The 22,666-nt window shown below is 36.4% G+C and overlaps 1 protein-coding gene across 3 annotated transcripts in view; it reads left to right on the forward strand.

Moving 5' to 3' along the window:
* The window catches only part of ATP2B1 (ATPase plasma membrane Ca2+ transporting 1), a 122,633-nt gene that overhangs the window by 66,883 nt on the left and 33,084 nt on the right, over nt 1-22,666 (forward strand). For all 3 annotated transcript variants that reach the window (XM_046646238.1, XM_046646237.1, XM_046646239.1), the window contains exons 3-11: nt 346-543; nt 6,535-6,789; nt 6,881-7,006; nt 10,809-10,949; nt 13,558-13,596; nt 14,338-14,499; nt 15,997-16,211; nt 19,331-19,573; nt 20,942-21,183. In XM_046646238.1, the coding sequence (XP_046502194.1) occupies nt 346-543; nt 6,535-6,789; nt 6,881-7,006; nt 10,809-10,949; nt 13,558-13,596; nt 14,338-14,499; nt 15,997-16,211; nt 19,331-19,573; nt 20,942-21,183 (1,621 nt within the window). The remainder of the gene's footprint in view (nt 1-345; nt 544-6,534; nt 6,790-6,880; nt 7,007-10,808; nt 10,950-13,557; nt 13,597-14,337; nt 14,500-15,996; nt 16,212-19,330; nt 19,574-20,941; nt 21,184-22,666) is intronic.

A 22,666-nucleotide genomic window follows, 5' to 3' on the forward strand; every position in this document is an offset into this window, starting at 1 on the left:
AGGGAAATGTTTAATTCTAATATAAAACCTCCAAACTGTCGGGTCAGTTCTGGTCTCTGTCAGTCTACAAGACGGTATAAGATAGTATGATCAAAAATAAGCAGTTGGGAAGAGTGAAAATTCTTAATCCAGTTTTGAATTATCTATTCAAAATGTTCTTTTAAAGCACTGCACATGTTTTTCAGTGATTTAAATTCTATACACTTAGTCTAATACACAAAAATAAACCATTTTGGTAGGGTCTTCCGAATTGGAACCTAAAGTATAACAAATGAATGTGTTTTGTATAAAGTAGATATTTTCATTTGTAAAACTGTTCACTGAAATTTGTTTTCTTTTTATTAGGTTTAAGTGGAAACCCTGCAGATATAGAGAGAAGAGAAGCAGTGTTTGGAAAGAATTTTATACCTCCTAAAAAGCCAAAAACCTTTCTTCAGTTAGTATGGGAAGCATTACAAGATGTCACTTTAATTATATTAGAAATTGCAGCCCTAGTATCATTGGGCCTTTCTTTTTATCGACCTCCAGAAGGGGATAATGCACGTAAGTAAATTGGGGAAGAAAAGAGGACTTCTATGTGTGGTACTAAGTTCACTCATTTACTTACTTGATAGATCGTAATAACAGGTGGGCATTCATTGACTGTTTGCTCTGTGCTAGGCACCATTCTAATAGTGCTTTTAATGGTTCTTTAAATATATTACCTCAGATAATTTTCACAATAACTCTATGAGATAGATGGTGTCACTTCTCGATAACCCTCCCATATATGCATACTGTGTGTCTGGTAGGAGCTAAGCCATATATATGATGTGTCTGTGCCATCACAGGTTTTAAGTTCTTTAGAACATTATTGTGAAAAAATTGGTATTTAATTTGTTTTTTGATTTTTTAAAAAATCTTTAGGAAACTCATATGAAAGCAAAATTCTGTTCTCTTCCCATCTATTAATTTTCAAGTTCTTAAAATTTGTTGCTATATACATGATTTGGGTAATTTCCTTGCCATTCTAGAAATGTTTATACTACAAAGTATCCTGTGTGATGGAAAAATACGTTATAGAATGGTAGATCTGCTTTAACTTGTAGCTACAAACGGTTTTGCTTTTCTCCCACCTTTACATTTCTTCTTCTTCTCCTTTTAAAAAAATTTATTTAAAATGGATATCCCCGAGAGTATAGTCTAGAATTGCTAGGAAATCTAGCTTGGGTTTTGCTCACTGTATTTAAGTCGCTATAGAGTGAGCCAGAAGTATTTTGTTTATCAGAAGAGTGATTCACCAAAGTATTTGTGTGTGAAAGCTTCATTCTTATGCCTTTCAAGTTATGAAGAATTGAGCAAATATTTGCTAACTCTACAAGTTGGCTTAGGTAATCATTTGAAGTAGTTCCTTCAAAGGTGTGCCTGGAGCTTAATGTGAGAACTTTTCTTTTGGAGAATGTTGGTCACAGAATAAGCCAGTTTATCTGAGATCAATGGAGATCGGGCTTTCTTAGCAGCAGCACTGTTGACATTTTGCACTGGAACCTTCTTTGTTGCCATGTTCATTGTACCACCCCCCAAATGAAGCAACCAACAACGTCTCCAGACATTGCCAGGTATCCCTCAGGGGACAGAATTGCCTGTGGTTGAGAATCGCTAATGCAGAGATAAGAAAGGATTTAGGGAATATTTTTGTCAGTATTGAGCCAAATTATTTTTAGAACTTTTATTTATTTTTATTAGATAAATAGTACATATTTTGCTGTAGAAAAATTAGGGGGAAAATGACAATTCAAAGGAAATGATATTCACTGAAAATCCCACTTCTTAGAGATTATTGCTATACCATTTTGATATGTATCCTCCCAGATTTCAAAAATATATTTTTGTGTATATATGTGTGTGTGTGCGCTCATGTATGTGTATGTGTGCTAAGTGAGGATGTGTAAATGTGTGTCTTTTTATCTGACAAAGGATGAATACCATGTTCAGCAACATCCAGATAAATTCTTTAGTGTTCAGTTTACCCAACTGTCGTTGTGGAATACTAGGAATTGGTATTCTAGAATTGAGTCAGTTAGCAGATTATTAAAAACTTTTTAACATTTTTTTTCCTAAGACTAAGAACTAAAGAAAACTGTTATCAATGGGAGTGGATTTTGTTACTGACAAAGGGTGGACAAACCTTTTTGGAATTCAGACTGCTTCTTTTATAGGATGTAGTGACAGGCCGTATCCCAAATTTGCTTAAGGAGATACTGGTATTAGATCCAACTGGGAAGATAATCTAGTTGTCAGTGTCATAAGACCAGTTAAAGAGACTCAAAATCTCCCAGAAGGTGTTAATAAACATAGAAAGATATTTTTGTTCCATGCTGAAAAGTTAGTGTTTGCACTTTGTGTTAACATTTATTGGTGTACTTGATGTATCTTTTCATCATGTTATGTTTTAACACTACGAGGTAGTAACTTACTTAAAAGGAAACCTATTCATTGTAATCTACCATCACAGAAATCTAAATGGTCACAATTTCTTACTGGTACTGTTTTGTGTGAAAATAAGCACTGTAGTCACTAGTGTACTAGTGTTTCTCAGACTCTTTGGTCCCAGGGCCTTTTTACACTCTGAAAGTACTGAGGACTCCAAAGAGCTTTTGATTCTGTGGGTTATATCTGTATACATTTACTATATTCTAAATTAAAACTGAGAAATTTAAAAATGTTAATGTGTTTTAAAGTAACATATATAATAAAATATGATTATTGTTATTAATGAAGTTTTAAGGGAAATAATGAAAAGAGTAGCGTTTTTCATTTCATCATATCGCTGCTGTCTGGCTTAATTGAAGCTGACTGGATTCTCATCTACTTCTGTGTTCATGGTGTTGTATTAGCACATGTAATGTGGTCTTTGGAAATTTCACTATACATTCATGCAATATGAGGCAAATAGCGTCTTAATGTTATTATAAAAACAGTTTTGGGGCTGGCTCCGTGGCCGGATGGTCAGGTTCGCGTGCTCCGCTGTGGCAGCCCAGGGTTCGGATCCTGGGCGCGGACATGGCACCTCTCATCAGGCCACGTTGAGGCGGCGTCCCATATCCCACAACTAGAAAGACCTGCAACTAAGATACACAACTGTGTACAGGGGGGGTTTGGGGAAATAAAGCAGAAAAAAACCAAAAAAACAGATTCACAACAGTTGTTAGCCCAGGTGCCAATCTTTAAAAAAAAAAAAAACAGTTTTGACCTCAAGGATCCCCCTGGGGTTCCTGGACAACACTTTAAGAACTGCTTCGTTATGCTATTAATGCAGACAGGTGCTACATACCACCGAAGAAGTAGCTCAAGTTGGGGATTTTAGAATGGAATATATGCCTTGTGGTAGAAAACGTAGACTGAATTTAGATTGTGCATCTCTCTCAGGTGAATATATTTACAAGGGAACACCTTTGGTAAAATCAATTTTTATTGTTGTATTTATACTTGCATTTTACTGAAAAGATTATTAACATACTTTTTTTCATATATGACTGGTAAACTACAGTCCATTCTTCACTTTGATTTAGGGATTATTTTTATCCCTCTAAAGATTTGTAATGTTCATCAATAGGAAAAGGATTCAGTTTCTAGAAATATTTTACTGCTGTCTATTTCAAGATCATTCTAACTTTGTGTAATATAAAGTAGAACTATATATGAAATGAAATATGTCATTAATTTGTTTCAAGTTCTCTTTTGAAATATTCAGTAGTTTCGTTATAAATATGCAGGTGAAATTTAAAGCTGAAAATTAAATAATTGTCTCACAGTTTCTTCCCCTTACCTTTTTTTTTTTTTTTGAAGATTGGCCATAAGCTAACATCAGCTGCCAATTTTTTTTCTTCTTCTTCTCCCCAAAGCCCTGCAGTACATAGTTGTATATTCTAGTTGTAGGTCCTTCTAGTTGTCCTATGTGCAACGCCACCTCAGCATAGCCTGATGAGTAGTGCCAGGTCCGCACCTAGGGTCCGAACTGGTGAAATGGGCCAGCGAAGTGGAGCGTGCTAACTTAACCACTCAGCCCCAGGACCGGCCCCCAGACCCCTTAACTTCTGTTGCATTGATCTTTAAACTGTTTTGGTTACTTACCTATCAGGAAAAAAAATCTGAGCACATATCTCCAAATGATGTATTTATGAATTATATATATATATTTGTAACTATATACAATGAGTGTATTTTTAAACATATATAAAAATAGAAATAGAAAAATTAAAAAGGTGAAATTTTAAATTTTTATAGCATTATTGCATATACATAATTATACTTTATAATCTTGATTTAACCTGATTTGAGTCTAAGTTTGGTTTATTTCAGAACTTGGTTTTAATGTCTCTCTTGCTGAAAAAGAAACTCAAAATGTCAGGAAAATCTAAGTGGAAGAGTGTACTCATTAAATCATGGTAGTTATGTTCACTCCCATCCACCAGTTATGCGAAGGTTTTTATTGAGATGTGACTGGTAAATTCCATCTTCTGATGTCAGTCTGCTGTTCTTGCACACTGTTGTAAAGTATTGCATTTTCATGTGTTTAACCAATGAGATCAAAACCCACTGAAATGCTTCATTTGGAAGATAATATTTGAGCTGTGTTTCCAGATTGGTGAAAGTGGTCAGCATGGCATTTCACCCTTCATCTGTTCTTGAGTCCACACTTGCTTTATCTAATTCAGAGAGCAGACCTCCTGTCTTCTGGGCAGGGGGAGTGATAAGGGACAGCTGTCCTTACAGCTTGTACTGTTTAAGAAAATGTAAACCGTTAATTCATGTAACTGGTTATTGTACGCAATGATACATGGTCATTTCTTCAGCTTGAATATAATTAAAATAGGAGTTTTAGTATCTGGTGGGGCTGGTGGCACTGGCACTGACAATTGGATCATCCTGCCATCTTCTTTGGAGAACTTTCTTTATACCCTTTGATGGCTACATCCTACTGATGGTCCTAGGGATGTTTTTTTGTGAGTTTTCACATCATCCCTTCCATTTCAGCCCCAGTTGATCCTACTCTAGCCTCTGTCTTCTGTCCCTTCACCTGTCCCACATACCTCTCCCAGATTAATCTTTATTCAGCACCCTTACACCTCACATCCTCTCTTCAGTTCATGCTCAGTATTCTGGAATATGCTTCAGCCATTTCTGCTGTTATTCATTTACTCCTTCTTTTCTTCTCAATAATCCTTTTCCTGCTTTGCCTGACCTAAGAGAACCATTGGCTTTCAGAGATTTCAGCTTAACCCTCAATAAGAAATAACTTTACGTAGGATCTCGGAAGAATGTATTTCTTCATGTGAATTTGTAAATAACCAACGTAAGCTTTCAAGAAACAACACTTACCTTTGCTATATGTATATCCTTACTGTATTGTTCTGTTTTATTTTTCAAAATGCTGGTCATGAGCCACTTAATTGATTCTGAACTCACAGATAGATTATAGCCCGAAGTCTAAAAAGCTCTGTTCCATTATTCTTTTTTCACCATTATCGACCCTACAGTTTTGAGTTTTTGTTTTTTTCCACTCCCTTATCTTTTTCCGAACTCTTCTGCCGTAGAACCTTTGTACTAACTCTAATCTCTCCCTAGAATGCTCTTCCCTCAGATCTGTATGGCTGGTTCCCTTTTAGCAATTGGCTCCAAGTTCAAACGTCATGGACTCCTCAGAGGGGCCTTCTCTGTTCACCCAACCACAATTAGCCCTCTTTCTTCATTTAATAGCATGTCATCATGTTTTATTTTCTTCATAGCACATAACAGTATCTGAAATTAATTATTTGTGTTTTATCATCTGAATTTTTCCTGCACCATCCACACCTGGCAATCTGAGTGTGAGTTCCCTGAGGAGAGGGAGCTTGTATGTCTTACTCACTGCTGTATCTCTAGCTCCCAAAATAGTGTCTGGCTCCTAGGGTAGGTGCCCAAATAGTTGAATTCCTGAGTAGCACTTTGCTTAACTTTTCATGTTCTGAAAGCCAAGCTTTGGTTATACTCTAGTAAAAGTGATACAGTAAATAAGTATGATTCATAAATAACGTATAATACCTAACTTCATGTCTGTCTTGCCGACCATATGCAATGTAGGTAATAGCAGTAATCACTGAGTGCAAAGGATGTTTCAGCCACTGCTCTGCCTACTTTACAGGTATCCTCTGATTCAGTCCTCACAACAACTCTGTGGTAGTTGGTGGTATCCTAATTTGACAGATGAAGAAACCAAGTCTCAAAAATAATTAACGTGCCTTAGCGCTGAGATTAATCTTCCCCAGTGTCCTTACTCTTAACTAGTACCCTAGACTGCCTCCCTATCCGGGGGGTGAGAATCTTGAGAGGCAGGGAACTTGAAATTGACCTAGGAATCATTCTTGTCGTTATGGAATGCTTTGAGTTCAGTAAGATGTTTAGAGCTATAAGTAAAATAAATGGGGTATGTAAACACTATAATGAACTTGTTGCGTATCTTTTGCCATCAATTCACAATCTCTTTTGATAAGCATTTTCTTTCTTTCCAAATAGTTTGTGGACAACCTTCTGTTGGAGAGGAAGAAGGTGAAGGTGAAACCGGTTGGATTGAAGGCGCTGCAATCCTCTTGTCAGTGGTGTGCGTGGTATTAGTAACCGCTTTCAATGACTGGAGTAAGGAAAAACAGTTTAGAGGTTTGCAGAGTCGAATTGAGCAAGAACAGAAGTTCACAGTCATCAGGGGTGGTCAGGTCATTCAGATACCTGTAGCTGACATTACCGTTGGAGATATTGCTCAAGTGAAATATGGTAAGTAAAAGAAGAGCAGCACGCCTCACACTAGGTGTAATATTATTGCAATCTTGTTTACAGTTTAGCACATCATTGCTTTTTGTTTTAGGTGATCTTCTTCCAGCTGATGGCATACTTATTCAAGGCAATGATCTTAAAATTGATGAAAGCTCATTGACTGGAGAATCTGACCATGTCAAGAAGTCTTTAGATAAGGATCCCTTACTTCTATCAGGTATGAATTTCTTTTACAACTTTGAACTTTTCCTCCTCCACAACTGTATACCATTGCCAGCAAACACAGTTTCCCTACAAGCCAATAATATGGAGAGGATTTTATGTTTTTTCTTAGCTTCTACCCTTAAAATCCTTAGGGACCTTTTTTTGTAAGCTAGCAGAGACATTAGAAATCTTTGAATCCAGAGCTATATTGTCCAAATGTGGAATCTGTGTCCAAAAAATGAAGAGATTTGAAACTCAGTTAATGTTGGTGTAATGATAGAGGTAGAATGTAAGCCTATGATCTCTATTGAATTGTTCAGTTTTTCTGTATCACATTTGTTCTTAAGGCCTATTGAAGTATAAAATTAAAGAATGATTGTGTTTACAGCAAATTTATGAATTCTCTATGACAGTCTGCAAAGGACAGGGTTTTTTTTTTTTTTTTAAAGAACTAACAAAATCCTTTAAGTTTACCTAATCCAACTCCCTCACTTAACTGCTGAGGAATGAGTGAGACATAAACTGTCTTATCTAAGACGATATGACTCATAAACAGAAGGTCCAGGGGTAGCACCACATCTACTGGGCAGGGTGGAGTTTGCACGTGGTTAAGACATGTTCTGAGCGTGGAGAAGGGAAGGATTTGTTGGAAAAGGGGAGGTGGCTGCTACGTGGGAGGCTCTTGTGCTACCCTGACTGTGATAGCTTGACCTCAGGTTAATTGGAAATGAAGTGAATGGGCTGATGGGAAAAATTACAAGCTGCCTTCTAAAATGATGAATGAGAGGAAGCCGTAGTACCACACCTTGACTCCCAAACATGCCAGTTCTTTAACTTTGGATTTCCAGGTTCCTACTCTTAATTTTCTAGTATTCTTTATAGAATTTATAAAATTGTACAACAGTTATTTTAAATATATTTTTTAGATTGAATTATACTAGAGTTTGGAGGAAGCAAAATGGTGCCTATTTGTCTTCTATTATTTTCAGATGTTAATGGAATGCTAACATTTTATATATTGTAGGGAAATTCCTGCTGATTTAATTATTTAGTAACTCGGCAGCTACAGGTTTTCAGTTCTTCTTTGTGAACTTTTTGTTTTAATTCGTTGAACGTGGTTTTGCTGAAACCAAAGTCAAACCTGTGAGAAGGGTCACTTAAGTTAGAATTACAATTTAAGGCGTGTGCTTTGTTTAACTGTTACCTTTTTAAGATTTGCACATATGTGCCAAAAAGCTTACTGCAAAACATCCCACCACTAAAAATCAGAGTAATTACAAGTACAGTCACGTGCCACTTAATGACATTTCGGTCAGTGACAAACCACATATACAACACTGGTCGCATAAGATTAGTACCATGTAGCCTCGGTGTGTAGTAGGCTCTGCCATCTAGGTTTGTGTAAGTACGCTCTGTGATGTTCGCACAATGACAGAATAGCCTAACGATGCATTTCTCGGAGCATATCCCGGTCATTAAGCGATGCATGACTATATATGCATTATAAACACCATTATAAATGGTGAAAGTTTCAGTTGTAATACAGACTTAGGTTTCTTTGAAAAAATCATGAGATTTGTATACCTTCAATATCCTACACCACTAAGAACATTCATACTCTGGGTATTTCTTTATATTGGTGTGCTTGTAATTCATTAAAGCAGACAAATATCTTGGATATATAATGTATTTTAGTGTAATGTATACTCATTCCTTGCCATACTACTAAGAAATTGTAGTTACTGTTAACCAAATAGTCTATAATCTTTCCAAAGGAGAGGGAAGCTAGCTAATCATACTTTATCATCACAGAGTAACTGGGCCACAGTATTTGGTAAACTGAGATAGTCGCCTCTTGCCTTTTTGCCGTATATACTTCATGAACTTTCATGTACATCTATCTTATTTACATAATGCTTAGCTCTTCAGGTTGACATCTTTAACTGAACTTTGGTCCTTTTCTGTTTTAACAGAGATGTGTAGCTAGACGCAGGTTCCTAACACACCAAGTATACCAAGAGAACTCTATAAATTTTCCGTGTTTAAGAAAAGACTGCAACTTTGTGGAGTCCCTTATCACAGGCCGGGTGGGAAAGTTTTCTGCATTTATTTCCCTTTTCCAAAAATGTACTAAAAAACATGAAATGCGTTTATTTTTAAATTTATTCTCATGATGCCATCTCTGGCTGCTGTGCTTGGCTTCTTAAATTTAGATTTTTAAAAGCAGTTACTCAGCAGTGGGGGTATAACCAGAACAAAAACTGTTTACTCTGCCTGAGCACATTAACTGCCAACTTCTGATTACCTGTGGTAAGAACATAAAAAATTGAAATCCACCGAAAGCCAAAATTGTTAAAAGAAACAAACTGTCTTTATACATAGTCCTCGCACAAAAACTATCGTTTCACTATCCTTAATTTCATTTCTTGTTTCCTTTACATGTTCACTGGCAAAGAAGCTACTAGAGAAGTATTCAAAATATAGATTTTTAAAAACAAAATCAAAGGCCTAAAAAATTCATATTGGATAAATTAGTCAGTAATTAATAGCCAAATATAAATTCTTAGGTATTGGAGTAAGTACATATGCTTTATGATCTTATGTTGCAAATATCCCTGAGCATTGATTTGGTACATAAGATGGTGGTAGGTGCCACAGGCCCTTCCCTCCAGATGGTTGTGAACTAGGAGATCAAATAAGTAAGCGATAACTATAAAGAAGACTTTATTGAGTGTTAAAAAAAAAAAAGCGTTAAGTTTCGAAAGCTACTTAGAATTCACAAAAATATTAGAATAGAGAGATGGGAAGCCTTTTAATGAGTGAGGAAAGATGCAGAGATGTGGATGTACAAGCTGGAGAACTGTAAACAAGTTTGTCGGCATATTATTATAAGAAGATGTCAGAGTAGTGGGTGAGAAGGTGTGAAAGATTGGTTGGCTTCAGGGTAAGACTTTGGACTTAATCTAGTAGGCGACGTAGAGTCAGTTTTTGAGTAGTGAGAGGCTTATGATAAAATTACATTTTAGTGAGCCAGTCCTGATGGTGTAGTGTTAAAGGTGGGCGCTCCCTGCTTCCACAGGCTGAGTTTGCTTCCTGGTCTGGGAACCACACCACCGTCTTTGAGTAGCCACTCCCTTTCAGTGGTGGCGCTTACATAGAAGAACTAGAATGACTTACAGCTAGGATATACAACTATGCCCTGGGGCTTTGGGGAGGGGGAAAAAGAAAGAGGAAGATTGGCAACAGATGTTAGCTCAGGGCATATCTTTCAAAAAAAATCACATTTCAGGAAGACTAAAACTGATTTCAGGATGAACTGGAAAGACAGACCAAGCTAGGAGGCTATTGCAGTAATCTAGGCAGGCTGTGGTAGAAAGCCTGGGTTAGGTAGCGGTTGTGGGGTTGAATGTGGGAAATATGGCATTTGTTGCTGTGGAATCCTTTTGGTTATAAGCACATTTCTTTATAAGCAACTTATTTCTTAGGGAAATGTCCCTAATAATAACAATAATAATAATTTAAAATATTGAGCATTCATTGAACTGCTACAAATTCCAGGCAGTGTGCTAAGCACTTTACATTTATAGGCTTATTTGAGTCTCGTTTTTATAAAGTGTAGGTACTGTTTTCCTCGTTTTGTGGATGGGGAATTGAGATGTTATAATTTACCCGCTATTACGTGATAAATGAGTGGTAGAGTGAGGTTTGAACTCAGATATGACTTATTACAGAGCTAAAACCTTAAGCCCAAGAACTTAGGTTTTATTTAATGTCTTACTGAATTTAAAAGACAAACAAGTTTTCTGTTGTTGTAGGTACTCATGTAATGGAAGGCTCTGGAAGAATGGTAGTTACTGCTGTAGGTGTAAATTCTCAAACTGGAATTATCTTTACCTTACTTGGAGCTGGAGGTGAAGAGGAAGAGAAGAAAGATGAGAAGAAAAAGGAAAAGAAAAGTAAGAATCGCAGTTTACTATAAGAATTGGTATGTGGAAATACAGCAACTAAGATCAGAAGAACTGGTACAAAAAAGTACGCTTCTTCCATGAGATTCTGAAATGAAAAGTTCTACGAAAAGTTAATTACCCAGTATTGTACTTTGAAGTGGTAGAATTAACGAATGGGGAGTTTTCCTTTCAGACCTAACAGTCTATGAAGCGTCTTTAGTGAATACATTGAAGCCTTTACCATAGCCAGACAGATTCAGCATCTCCTCAGACACTTCCATTGGCTTTATTTTGTTTTTTCTGTTTTTTTCTGTTAACTCTTTTAATTTTAATTTTTTGTTAATTAATTTTTCTGTTAATTCTGTTATTCTGTTAATTCTCTAGTTTTAGAATCTCCCTGTCATCTGACCAGCAAAATGAATTAAACTCTCACTTTCTATTTGTTCATTTTTTCTGCTACTTGAGTAGTAGCCTTCTTTGTCAGCATCTCACACTTTGGTCCCATTGAGCTTTTCATCTTTTTCAGATTTTCTGCTAGCATTCACATTTCCCAGTCTGTACTTACGCAGTTGGTTTTTGAACATAAGACCAAGGCTTCACTTTGACACTTCTTAGGTTTGTCTTGTTATATTCAGCCCATCATTAACTACCAACATTTTTTTGTTTTGATTGCTGTCCGTCCAAGTGATCTGTCATCAACAAACTTTATAATCACAGCTTATCTGCAAGGATCTTATAAGAAGCTCTGTCCTATGTAAGGAAACAGCTCAGAATCACTTAGCTGGGGGCCATGTTCCTTTTTTTAAAAAGCCCTCCCCACCCTGCTTCTCAGTATCTGCTGTACCACCCTTTTCTCCCATTCAGGATCACTCCTCTGGTGCTTTTTCCCTTTAGGCTGAAAGCAGTTAACTGTGGTTTAACCACTTAGATTTATTTAATTTTACTTAGGAAAGTAAGTGCATGTTTCTCTCACTCAGAAGTATTTTGAGATCTAAAATGAATGCCTCGCTAAAGTCTTGGTTTGCACTACAGAAGTGTTTTGAATATTTAGGTGTTTTATTCTTTGAGTTTTGGCTTTAGCTATGCAATCTGTATTTCAAACTGAAATGTGTTTGAAAAGTTCTGGCTGCAAGCGAGGGTAACAAGCCCCACATTCTAGGTTTCGCCTATCCCACTCCTCATAATAGCCCTCCATGTGTCACCTTGGCTTTCTTAACATGGAGTGGAAGGCAATTTGAAAACCCGGAGTAATGATACCATTTATTGAGTGCTTCGTGTGCATAATCTCATGAATCCTCACGGCCATATGACGTAGAGACTGTTATTCTTTCTCCTGATGTGTAAACTGAGGCTTATGGAGGTTGTATAACTTGCTCAGATCAAAGATCTACTAGGTGGCAGTCAGACCCTCTTATCTGGCTCAAGAGTCTGTGCTCTTTTAACTGTAACACTGTGTAGGTCCTGATTCATAGGAGACTGAAGTCAGCAGACCCTATTAAAACAGAAAGGGAAGTTTGGATCATGACTTTATTCTTATTGACCCCACAGTGTCTTTTCCAATAAGCACCCTTCTTTCTAAGATTTTATACCCCTGTTTTTTATTAATCCAGTCAAGAGTATTCCCAGGAATTAACACATAACTGATTATCTACCATTTTTGATTCTTGGGGGTATTTTGGTTTCCTTTTTAGAACAGAACACCATTTTTCCATCTGTGGGTTTCCAGCTCTCCTCCCGTTCCCTTGACTGCTTTGGTGGTCACTCCAGAGGGTCCAGGGTGATCGGTCTCAGTTCCCTTCATGGTCTGGCTCTCTCTCCAAACTTGAGCTCATTAAATGTAGCTAGGTATTCTCTTACTGTCTCCTCCTATCTTGAGCGTCTCTTTCTTCTTGACCATGTTTGGTCCACATTTTCAAGTTTGAAGATAGCTCTCCTTGATAGAGAAGCTGGAAGAAAAATAGGCTGAATGGTTCTACTTCCACTTCCTCTTTGTCATTTTTAATATTATACTGCCTTCTCCAAACAATAGACCCATACCCTCCTGGATTACTTTATTGCTTCAGACGTTCTCATCTTTCTGTTTTCTCCACATCTAAGCTAACTTGGGAATTACCTTACGTGGTAGTCTCACTGGCTTATTTTGTATCTTCATATTCTAGTTTTACTTGCTTGCCTCTCCCATCTTTTACACATACCATTTTTGTTCTCACTTCTGTCAAAGCTCTCCTGTGTGCCTCTTGTCTTCCTATGACATTCCTCCCTCTCTTTCTACCCCTGCCCTTTTCTACTTTCTTAGGATTATATCTGTATTTAGTTTGAAAACCTCTTAGACCATATTTGGGTTTATTACAGTGTAAAAAAGAGTAAAGTCTTATGGAGAAGTCAAACAAGTTTAGATGCCCCAGATTATTTTGGGGTATTCCCCTGTGGTTGAAACCTAGGGAGTGTTTGCCCCAGCAGGTCATGATAAGCCAAATGCTTTCTAATTTGTACACACACACAAACACAGATCATTGTGTAACAGTTCTGTTATAGAAATGTGAACTACGTTTACATAATTTAGCAGGGCTGTATTCATTTCTCTTGGAAAGCTTTAATTCCCATTTTGTTCCTACAGATAAGAAACAAGATGGAGCTATTGAGAATCGCAACAAAGGTAAATTCAGAAGGATAAAAGTACAGTTAGCTTGTTCTCGTTATATCCAGAAATGTATCTACTGTGTAGTATATTCATCCAAGAGTAGGACACATGTAGCAGAGAAAACAGTATGTTAACTTGGGTAACCTCTCTTCCAGTGCCTTACTCAAGCTGCCTTTACAGTGTTAAATAATAAGATTTTAGTTACGTCTTAGGGTAGTAAACTTAGAAAAATCCAGATGTAATTGACTTTAAACTTAAGTGTTTGGGATATTTTTACATCGGTTCCTATATAATTGCTAGAAAAAATGCATAAGAAAATGTATAACATGTTTTTTGCATTTAAGAGTATAAACCTATGTACATTTCTCTATATGTATGGTTATACATAACGTTCTATGATGGTCATAACGTATATGGGAGGAATTTATGGTGTTTGGAATGAGTCTCATTATCTACCACAACACAGGGGAAGAGAAGTGATGGGGTATTTAGCTCTTAGTTTTAGGACCTTTTCTTCTTATGCCCCATCTCTGTTACCTAGCACAGCATTCTCAAATCTGGTTCAAAATGTCACAGCCTGGTGTCACTGTTGTCTTATTTTCTCTTGGTGGACATAGACATGCACACACACAAAGCTGAATGTTTAAATCTTTTCTAGTTTCTGTAAGAAACTGGTTTCTTTCAAAAATTGTTTGCACATGTTAATGGATGTGTACCCTTAAAATGTACTGACGTTATATTTGCTCTTAAATGTAGCAAAAGCCCAGGATGGTGCAGCCATGGAAATGCAGCCTTTGAAGAGTGAAGAAGGTGGAGACGGTGATGAAAAAGACAAAAAGAAAGCAAATTTGCCAAAAAAGGAAAAGTCTGTTTTACAAGGGAAACTTACAAAGTTGGCTGTTCAGATTGGCAAAGCAGGTATGATCTGTAAAAGAAAATAAGGGGTTTTGTTTTAAAATACACTAACTTTCTACCTAAAAATCATCTTTTGACGCACTTAAGGCTCAAAGTTGTTGCTTTGTGAGTGGAAAGGGAGTTAAAAATATTTTCAATTTTATCCACAGTGAACCAGGCCTTGGGAGTTATTGTAAATCCTCATAACATGATTGCAGCTTGGGAGCTGTATCTCCATTTTACTAGAGGGAGGACCTCTGTCAACTAGCTAATGAGTGGTCAGGTTAGGAGTCACGCGAAGTCTGCCCAGTCCATAAGCCCATGCTCTCATCTCCGCATTTCTGGAGAGGGGGCCAGCAGTGAGGTTGTTCAGTGCACATTACCCAACTATATTTTCATGAAAAGGAATTACGGTACACATCTTGCTGTCTTCCCACTATCTATGAAAAAAATTAGGTGTATGTTTTTCTAAAAGTTACCATTTACTCTAATTGAATGGATTTCAGCCTCCTGGTGAGCCTGAAGTTACTAAATTGCCTCCGTCCCTGGGAAACGCCTGTTAATGGAACCACTCTTTAGGGGGAAAAGAAAAAAGCAGAGCTCTTAGCTTAAAACAGTGCATGCCCTCCAGCAGTGTCATCTTTGTAAAAGAACATGTGTGGCTGAATCAGCGTGTATTATTAAAATCACTTAAATTGCATCATTCTGTTACTTCTTGGGAATGTGTTGGGAAAAGTCAAATTTTTGCTTCTGTCCTCAGAAAGCTTATTATCTAATAGCAACTATTTGCTTCCTGTAATATGTAGCCAGATGGTAATACCAGCTGATGTAGTGTTGGGGAAAAGGGTGGATTTCAGATGGTGATGGCATTTAGTAGACAGTGGGTTGGGTTATTAGACCCAGATATGTGGACGTGCCTTATTTTTGTTACTCATTGATAAGGGACTGAATATCCTATAAAATAGAGAGGTCAAAGATTTGTGATACGTGATTAATTCTGGTTTTCTAAGTTAATAAAGCAGTAAGGATAGATGAAAAGAAATTAAGACAGAATTATTCAGATAATTTGTTTTTTTCTTAAAAAACGTAGGTTTGAATTGAATGTTTAATTCCAAGGCTCTCCATTTATCAGATTCTCATCAACTTCTCTTTCAGCATTAGGCAAGTTGCCAACAGGTAAAGCACCAGCTTATGCTAAGCTTTTGGTGTTTCCTTAGCACTGCTCATTATTTTGTCTCAGCTTCAGTCAAAAACCCAAGATAGAATTAAGTCGAGGAAAGAATCGTAAATGCTTTTCTCCCAGCTCTCCTGGGGACAGGGCTATACTTGGAGCAGAAATTAAATCTGACAATGTCACAAGATGAGTTAGGTGCAAAAAAGGAGGTAACTGTTTCTCAGAGAAATTAAAATAACTGTTACCAAACCAGTTATCATTCTTCCAGTGGCTAATATGTAACTAACGATGGGTAGTGTCTGGAATATTTAAATAATTGCATTTTTCTTTTTTTTATATACTGAAAGGTTTGTTGATGTCTGCCATCACAGTTATCATTCTAGTATTATATTTTGTAATTGATACATTCTGGGTTCAGAAGAGGCAGTGGCTCGCTGAGTGTACACCAATTTACATCCAATATTTTGTGAAGTTCTTCATCATTGGAGTTACGGTTTTAGTGGTAGCTGTACCAGAAGGGCTTCCGCTTGCAGTCACTATCTCCCTGGCTTATTCAGTCAAGGTAAGTAGAAAATAGTTAAGGTGTTATGCTAAGTTTAAAGGCTCAGCTGGTGTAGAAAATGCACATCTGGTTGCTCTTTTCTTTCTGGTCCTGAAAATAGGAGATTTCCATAAACTTACACTGTTTCCTTTAGAAATGCTGTCATCAATTTCCTCCTCTTCCCCCCCAGTTAAAGATCTCTGTACATCGAGACCCACACGTTCCTGGGAGAGCAGCCTTGACACAAAACTGAGCACGACTCTGCTAGGCAGAGTTCTGGCTTAATTTTTCATTTTATGATAGTTAATGTTGTCAAGTCATGTCCCCTGCTCTTTCCCATCTGTCAAATTAAAGTAAGGACGTGTGTCATTTACCTGTGGTACGAGAGCAAAGAGAGTTCACCGGAGTTTGAGCTTCTGTGCCTCCTTGTTTCCACCCTTCTGCTCCCATCACTCCACAGTTGAGCCTTCACACGGTAGGCAGACTCATGTTTCTAAGAAATAATTCACATCATATTACTTCCTTGTGTAAAACCCTCCAGTGGCTTCTTAGTGCACTGAGAAGAAAATCCAAGCTCATTACCATAGCCCGCAGGGCCCTGCCCAGGCTGGCTCTTACTTATCTCTGGATGCTCCTCTCCTGCCTCTCCCCTCGTCTGGCCTCACCAGCCTTCCTGCTATTCCTCAAATATCCCAGCCATCTTCTCATCTCAGGGCCCACTTGTTCCTTCCTTTGAATCATTTGCTCACCTATCTTATTCACATCTCTTCAAATGTCACCTCTGACCACTCAATTTACAGTAGCTCAGTGCTTGTTGTTTTCCAGGTAAAATGCTTGAAAGTAAGCTTCGGTGGCTTTGCTAACTGCTGTTTACCTAAAGTAATAATCTGTTTGAAGATTATTAATTTATTTTTATCAATTTTATTATATGGAAAAGGTATGGATTTTTTTAAAAAAGGTTTAGCTTGGTCAATTTTGATCTTTCTTTCAAAATGGCTTTGCAAATAAAATTATACTTAATGGAAGAATGCTGCTCTTCTCAATTGTCTAACATTAATTAGCAGTTCTCCTAAAGTAGCATTGCTGACAGTGAGCAATACAATTAGTCGTAGTTTCTACTTCATTATTATTATCTCCAGTTTTCCCAAGTATTTTACAATAGACCTGTCACAATAAGAGTATTTTTTGCTTTCTGAGTTTATTTTCTTTTCAGGCATTTCACATTTTCCGTTTCAAAAATCAAATGTTAATTGTGTCCAAGTGATGATGAAATACAGTATAATCATCCATTTGTCCTTTTTTTCATGTTTTAAAATATTTAGAAATAATTGAGTTCAACATAAGTTTTAGATGCATTGATCAGTCATTTTACCACTACTGTCATTAGTTCATTTTGAATAGTCATTAATGATACTAATTTTTCAGTTGATCAAAAAGATATAGGCGGGACTGATTTGCATCCTTTAATGGAAAATGAATAAGAGCATTTTTTTTTATTAAGGTTATGAAAGTTAGCATCCTTGTGAAATTACAGTTGTACATCATTATTAGTCATGTTGTAGGTACACCACTTCACCCCTAGTGCCCTCCCCCCACCCCCCTTTCCCCTTGCAACCACCCATCAGTTCTCCTTGTCTATATGTTAACTACCACCTATGAGTGGAGTCATACAGAGTTCGTCTTTCTCTGTCTGGCTTATTTCACTCAACATAATACCCTCAAGGTCTATCCATGTTGTTGTGAATGGGACGACTTTGTCCTTTTTTATGGCTGAGTAGTATTCCATTGTATATATATACCACATCTTCTTTATCCAATCATCAGTTGCTGGGCACTTAGGTTGGATCCATGACTTGGCTATTGTAAATAGTGCTGCGATGAACATAGGGGTGCATGGAACTTTTGGAATTGCTGATTTCAGGTTCTTAGGATAGATACCCAGTAGTGGGATGGCTGGGTCATAAGGTATTTCTATTCTTAACTTTTTGAGGAATCTCCATACTGTTTTCCATAGTGGCTGCACCAGTTTGCATTCCCACCAACAGTGTATGAGGGTTCCTTTTTCTCCACAGCCTCTCCAACATTTGTCACTCTTGGTTTTGGATATTTTTGCCAATGAATAAGAGCATTTTAACTACTGTTCTTTAAGCTTTTATTAAATGTTTATCTAACCCAAATTAGTCTTAATGGATCCTCTGTTAGTGTTTTGCAAAATTGAACACATTTTCTTTACTGCAGAACTTCATTCTTTTAATCTTTAATATTGATGCAAGTCACAAGTAATTTGGAAGGTATACATCTTTCTTCACCATATGTATTTCTTCAAGGAACTGGTGTTTTGTGTATCAGTAGTCAGAGAACACACTTTGTAAAATAACTCTATGTAATTTTTAACCCATTCCACATATGTTTTGAGAATTATCAAGCATTTTAACTTAAATGCCTTTTGATTTTAGTGAAATTAAATGCCTTTTAGTTTTAGTGAAAACTCTTGGTTTTTTAGAAACTATCTTTTTTGTTTTTGTAAATCAGAGGAAGAGATGATCATAAGGAACAGAATACCAAGCATACCAGCATATGGAAAAGATAAAATGACCCATTCTAGGTTTGATGTGTTAATCTATCAGAGTCAAAAAAAAAAAAAAAAATCAGGCAACTACATACCTGCCCACAAGCTCTATATTTTAACTGATGAAAGCTTCTTTTTCTTTGGTGATTGATACAAGAATCTTTTGTTTTCCACTTAGTAAGGAGACTTAATCCTTAAATGTGACGTACTCTTGCATTGCTATAAGTACCTCTGTACTTAGAGTATAGATCGCCATTGTTCCTGTAATGCAAGGACACTTCGCAGAAGCTGTTGGAGGCATATTGTCAACATGATTTGCTTGTGGTTGCGAGTGTCTATATTCATTTACTAGATTATGTTATGCAGCAGTAAAGTGATTGAAACCACAGAAAGCTAGTACTCTCTTTAGCTTATTTGAATAGGTCAAATACACTAAAATTCTTCCAGTATTAAAATGGTGCTTAAACTATAAGTTTTAATTCTGATTTTAAAGCAGTTTATACTCATTTTAATATAATGAGATGACTGGTTTTATATGTAACTTAACTAGATTCTTTTTTTGTCACTGTAGAAAATGATGAAGGATAATAACTTAGTACGGCATCTGGATGCTTGTGAAACCATGGGAAATGCTACAGCTATTTGTTCAGATAAAACAGGAACATTGACAATGAACAGAATGACAGTTGTTCAAGCTTACATAAATGAAAAACATTATAAAAAGGTTCCTGAACCAGAAGCTATTCCACCAAATATTTTGTCCTATCTTGTAACAGGAATTTCTGTGAATTGTGCTTATACATCAAAAATATTGGTAAGGTTTCTTTAATAATTTATATGTGAAAATTAGGTTTTCAGTTTGTAATGATTAGACTGTAGGTAGCTCTTGAGACCTACCGTTACTATATATAAATTGAAGGCACTGGATTGTGTTAAGTTTTTGAAAGGCATATATCCATATAATGTATATAAGTTTTTTTTGCTGCAGTTTGCATTATGAGTAAGGTCTGTTGATCAACATATGCATTCTGTTTACTTTTATTTTTCTTCTCCTATATTTTGAATTTTCTTTGTTTAGAAACTCAAGCTTTATAACCAGTACAAGTTCATAACTTTAAATTCTTACTAAGCTCATTTTGTGAAAGACCAGGCTATCTTACTGTAGAAAGTCAACTCTCAATTTTCTGCAGAAAATTTTGAAGCCAGATTTCAACTTAATATGTTTTATGTATGCTTGCTATATACTCTGTTTGGTTTCTCAGTAGATCCTACCTATAAGGTGATGTTTAGACCTTTTGGAACTAACTCTGTAAAGGAATTCTAGACTTATGCTACCTTAGAATAAAGTATTTTGAACTTTGCAAGTTTTACAAGTCTCATTTATAGCATAAAGCATGAAATTATTTGACTTGATATGTGTTCTAGTGATTTATGGATGAAGACCGTGAACAAAGTTAATATTGCAAGTTGTTTAGTGAAAATATGCATGAATTGGATGATTGGAGTGGAAGTTATGAGATCTTGGTTCTAGATCTAGCTTTGCCTTTTACTAGCTGAAAGTCTGAGCTTTGCCTTCTTTAGTTCTTAGGTAAAGATGATCACATCTGCCCTTGATACTGTTATAATGACTGTATAAGGTGGTATTTGTGAAGACACTGTGAGAGAAATAAAGTTTTTATATATTTTTAAGGGAACAGTGCTTTATTTTAATGTATATACTTTTATTTTAAGACATAAAAATTTGTAAAGTAGAGTTAATTTTGAATTATTTAATGTAAACCCGTAGAGAAAACAGGAAGAGACAAGGAAAGGAATTAAAGTTTATTACATCCCACTACATGTCAGGAACCAACTTTAAACATTACATGTCTTATCCCCTTTAATTCTTGGGTCATAAGTGCTCCTGTTTTCCAGATGCTGAAGCCAAGGACCACAGCAGTTGGGTAACTTGCCAAAAGTTCACATAGCTAGTAACTGGCAGGGCTGAGATTGGAATCCATGTCTGTGTTACCCCAGAACTCCTTTCTACCTTACCTTTCTGTGTCCCTCTTTGAAATGCCAATATTAGTAGAAGTTTCCTATATAATTTTGTTTTAGAATGTTGCGTTCTGTTTTACATTATAAATTAAATTGTCATGAAGAAACAAGATGATACTAGCTTCTAAACCTTTTTCTCTTATAGCCACCAGAGAAAGAGGGTGGATTACCTCGTCATGTTGGTAATAAAACTGAATGTGCCTTGTTGGGACTTCTTTTGGATTTAAAACGGGATTATCAGGATGTTAGAAATGAAATACCAGAAGAAGCACTGTACAAAGTCTACACCTTCAATTCTGTTAGGAAGTCCATGAGTACTGTCCTGAAAAATTCAGATGGAAGTTTTCGAATATTCAGCAAGGGTGCATCTGAGATAATTCTGAAAAAGTAAGAGTAAAATGCTTAGATGAATAAATTGCTAACTGTAGTTGCTTTCTGGAATGCCTACTATGCTGTTATTGTTGCTGTGTTCTTCTTTGTGAACCTCAGGCATTTGATAGGACCTCAGTTTTTTTGGTGTATTTTAATGGTGTCCAGATATCTGCCCGCGATGTTCTACCATTTTCATACTCCAGCTGCTTTTTGTTTCTTAGTATTTTACTGTAGGGAAAATAAGTTCATTACATTCAGTCTGGTAGATTTAATAAAATTTGTTCTTAGACATGTTGATTCCGTTATTATGTAGGATTATGAAAAATACAAGCATCCCAGGAAGAAAAACGCAAGTTTATATCTTCAGTGCTGCATTGTAGTTAGTGGACTCGAAAATGTGATGAATGAATTATAGATTAGTTTTTAGAATAGCAAAGCACTAAAATTAGATCTTGAGAGTTCTCCTTTTATGTCAGAGTGAGGTTTTATGATATTTATGCTGCTGCACTGTCAAATTTAAATATCTCCTGTCATTTTGAATGATAATCTTTCTTTTGTACTGTCCTTATACAGACCAGTAACTTCAATTTTGACATTACATGTTTATGTATAATTTCCCTAATGCTTATGTGTTGTTACAGGTGTTGAAATTATTTTGGTTTCTTTAATTTCAGTAGAGAAGTAGAGAACCTTAAAACACATTTAAGAGCAATTTTAGAAAATTAGAACTCATTTGAAATTGTGACATTTAAAATATTTCTACTTTTAATTTGCTTGTATGTGGATTATGATCCAGTGTTATCTTAATGAACACTTGACAGATTGTCTAACAGGTTTAAGAGATAAGTATATAAATAAATGAAAATGTAGCATATGACAGACGTGTACAAAGGTTTAGAGTGAGAGATTGTACTGTGAAGGATTTGGCGTTTAAGGTAGGTTTTGTTATGAAGTAAGAACATCAAGGTGTGAAGGAAGCTCTGTCAGAGGAAACGAGGTGGGGATATGCAGGCCAGCTGGGGAGAACGGCTAGTCGTAGACTTCAGCTGAGTAGTGATGGCTTTTGTGACGTGTAGGCCATATAGAGCCTTCTTCCTGTCTCAGGATACTTGATTATCTGATTTTAGTGTGAAAGGTTAGAAATCTTGCATCCGTGGCTTGTTGGGTAGCAGATAGATGGTACATGGGGGATTTTTTAATCAAAACTAGTCAGGCTTCGACTCTTCTTTTGCGACTAACTAGCTTTGGGATGTTAGGCAAATTCTTCCTTTAGCTTCCATTTTCCTCCACTGAAAAAGGGGGTGATGACCACCAACTCTGTGGCAGTGAAAGAAAATAATGCATGTAAAGCATCTAGTGTGGAATCTGATAGATAGTGTACAGTAACTATCTCCACAGTGATATTTACTTTTTGTTGTGGAGGCTCTTTTTAAATGTTAGGCTGAGCAGTTAAAACAGTGAAGTAAGCCAGATAATGCAACTGAAGCATTTTTTTTCA

Source organism: Equus quagga, chromosome 19 (assembly GCF_021613505.1).
Source record: "Equus quagga isolate Etosha38 chromosome 19, UCLA_HA_Equagga_1.0, whole genome shotgun sequence".
In the NCBI taxonomy this organism is placed as follows: Eukaryota; Metazoa; Chordata; class Mammalia; order Perissodactyla; family Equidae; genus Equus; species Equus quagga.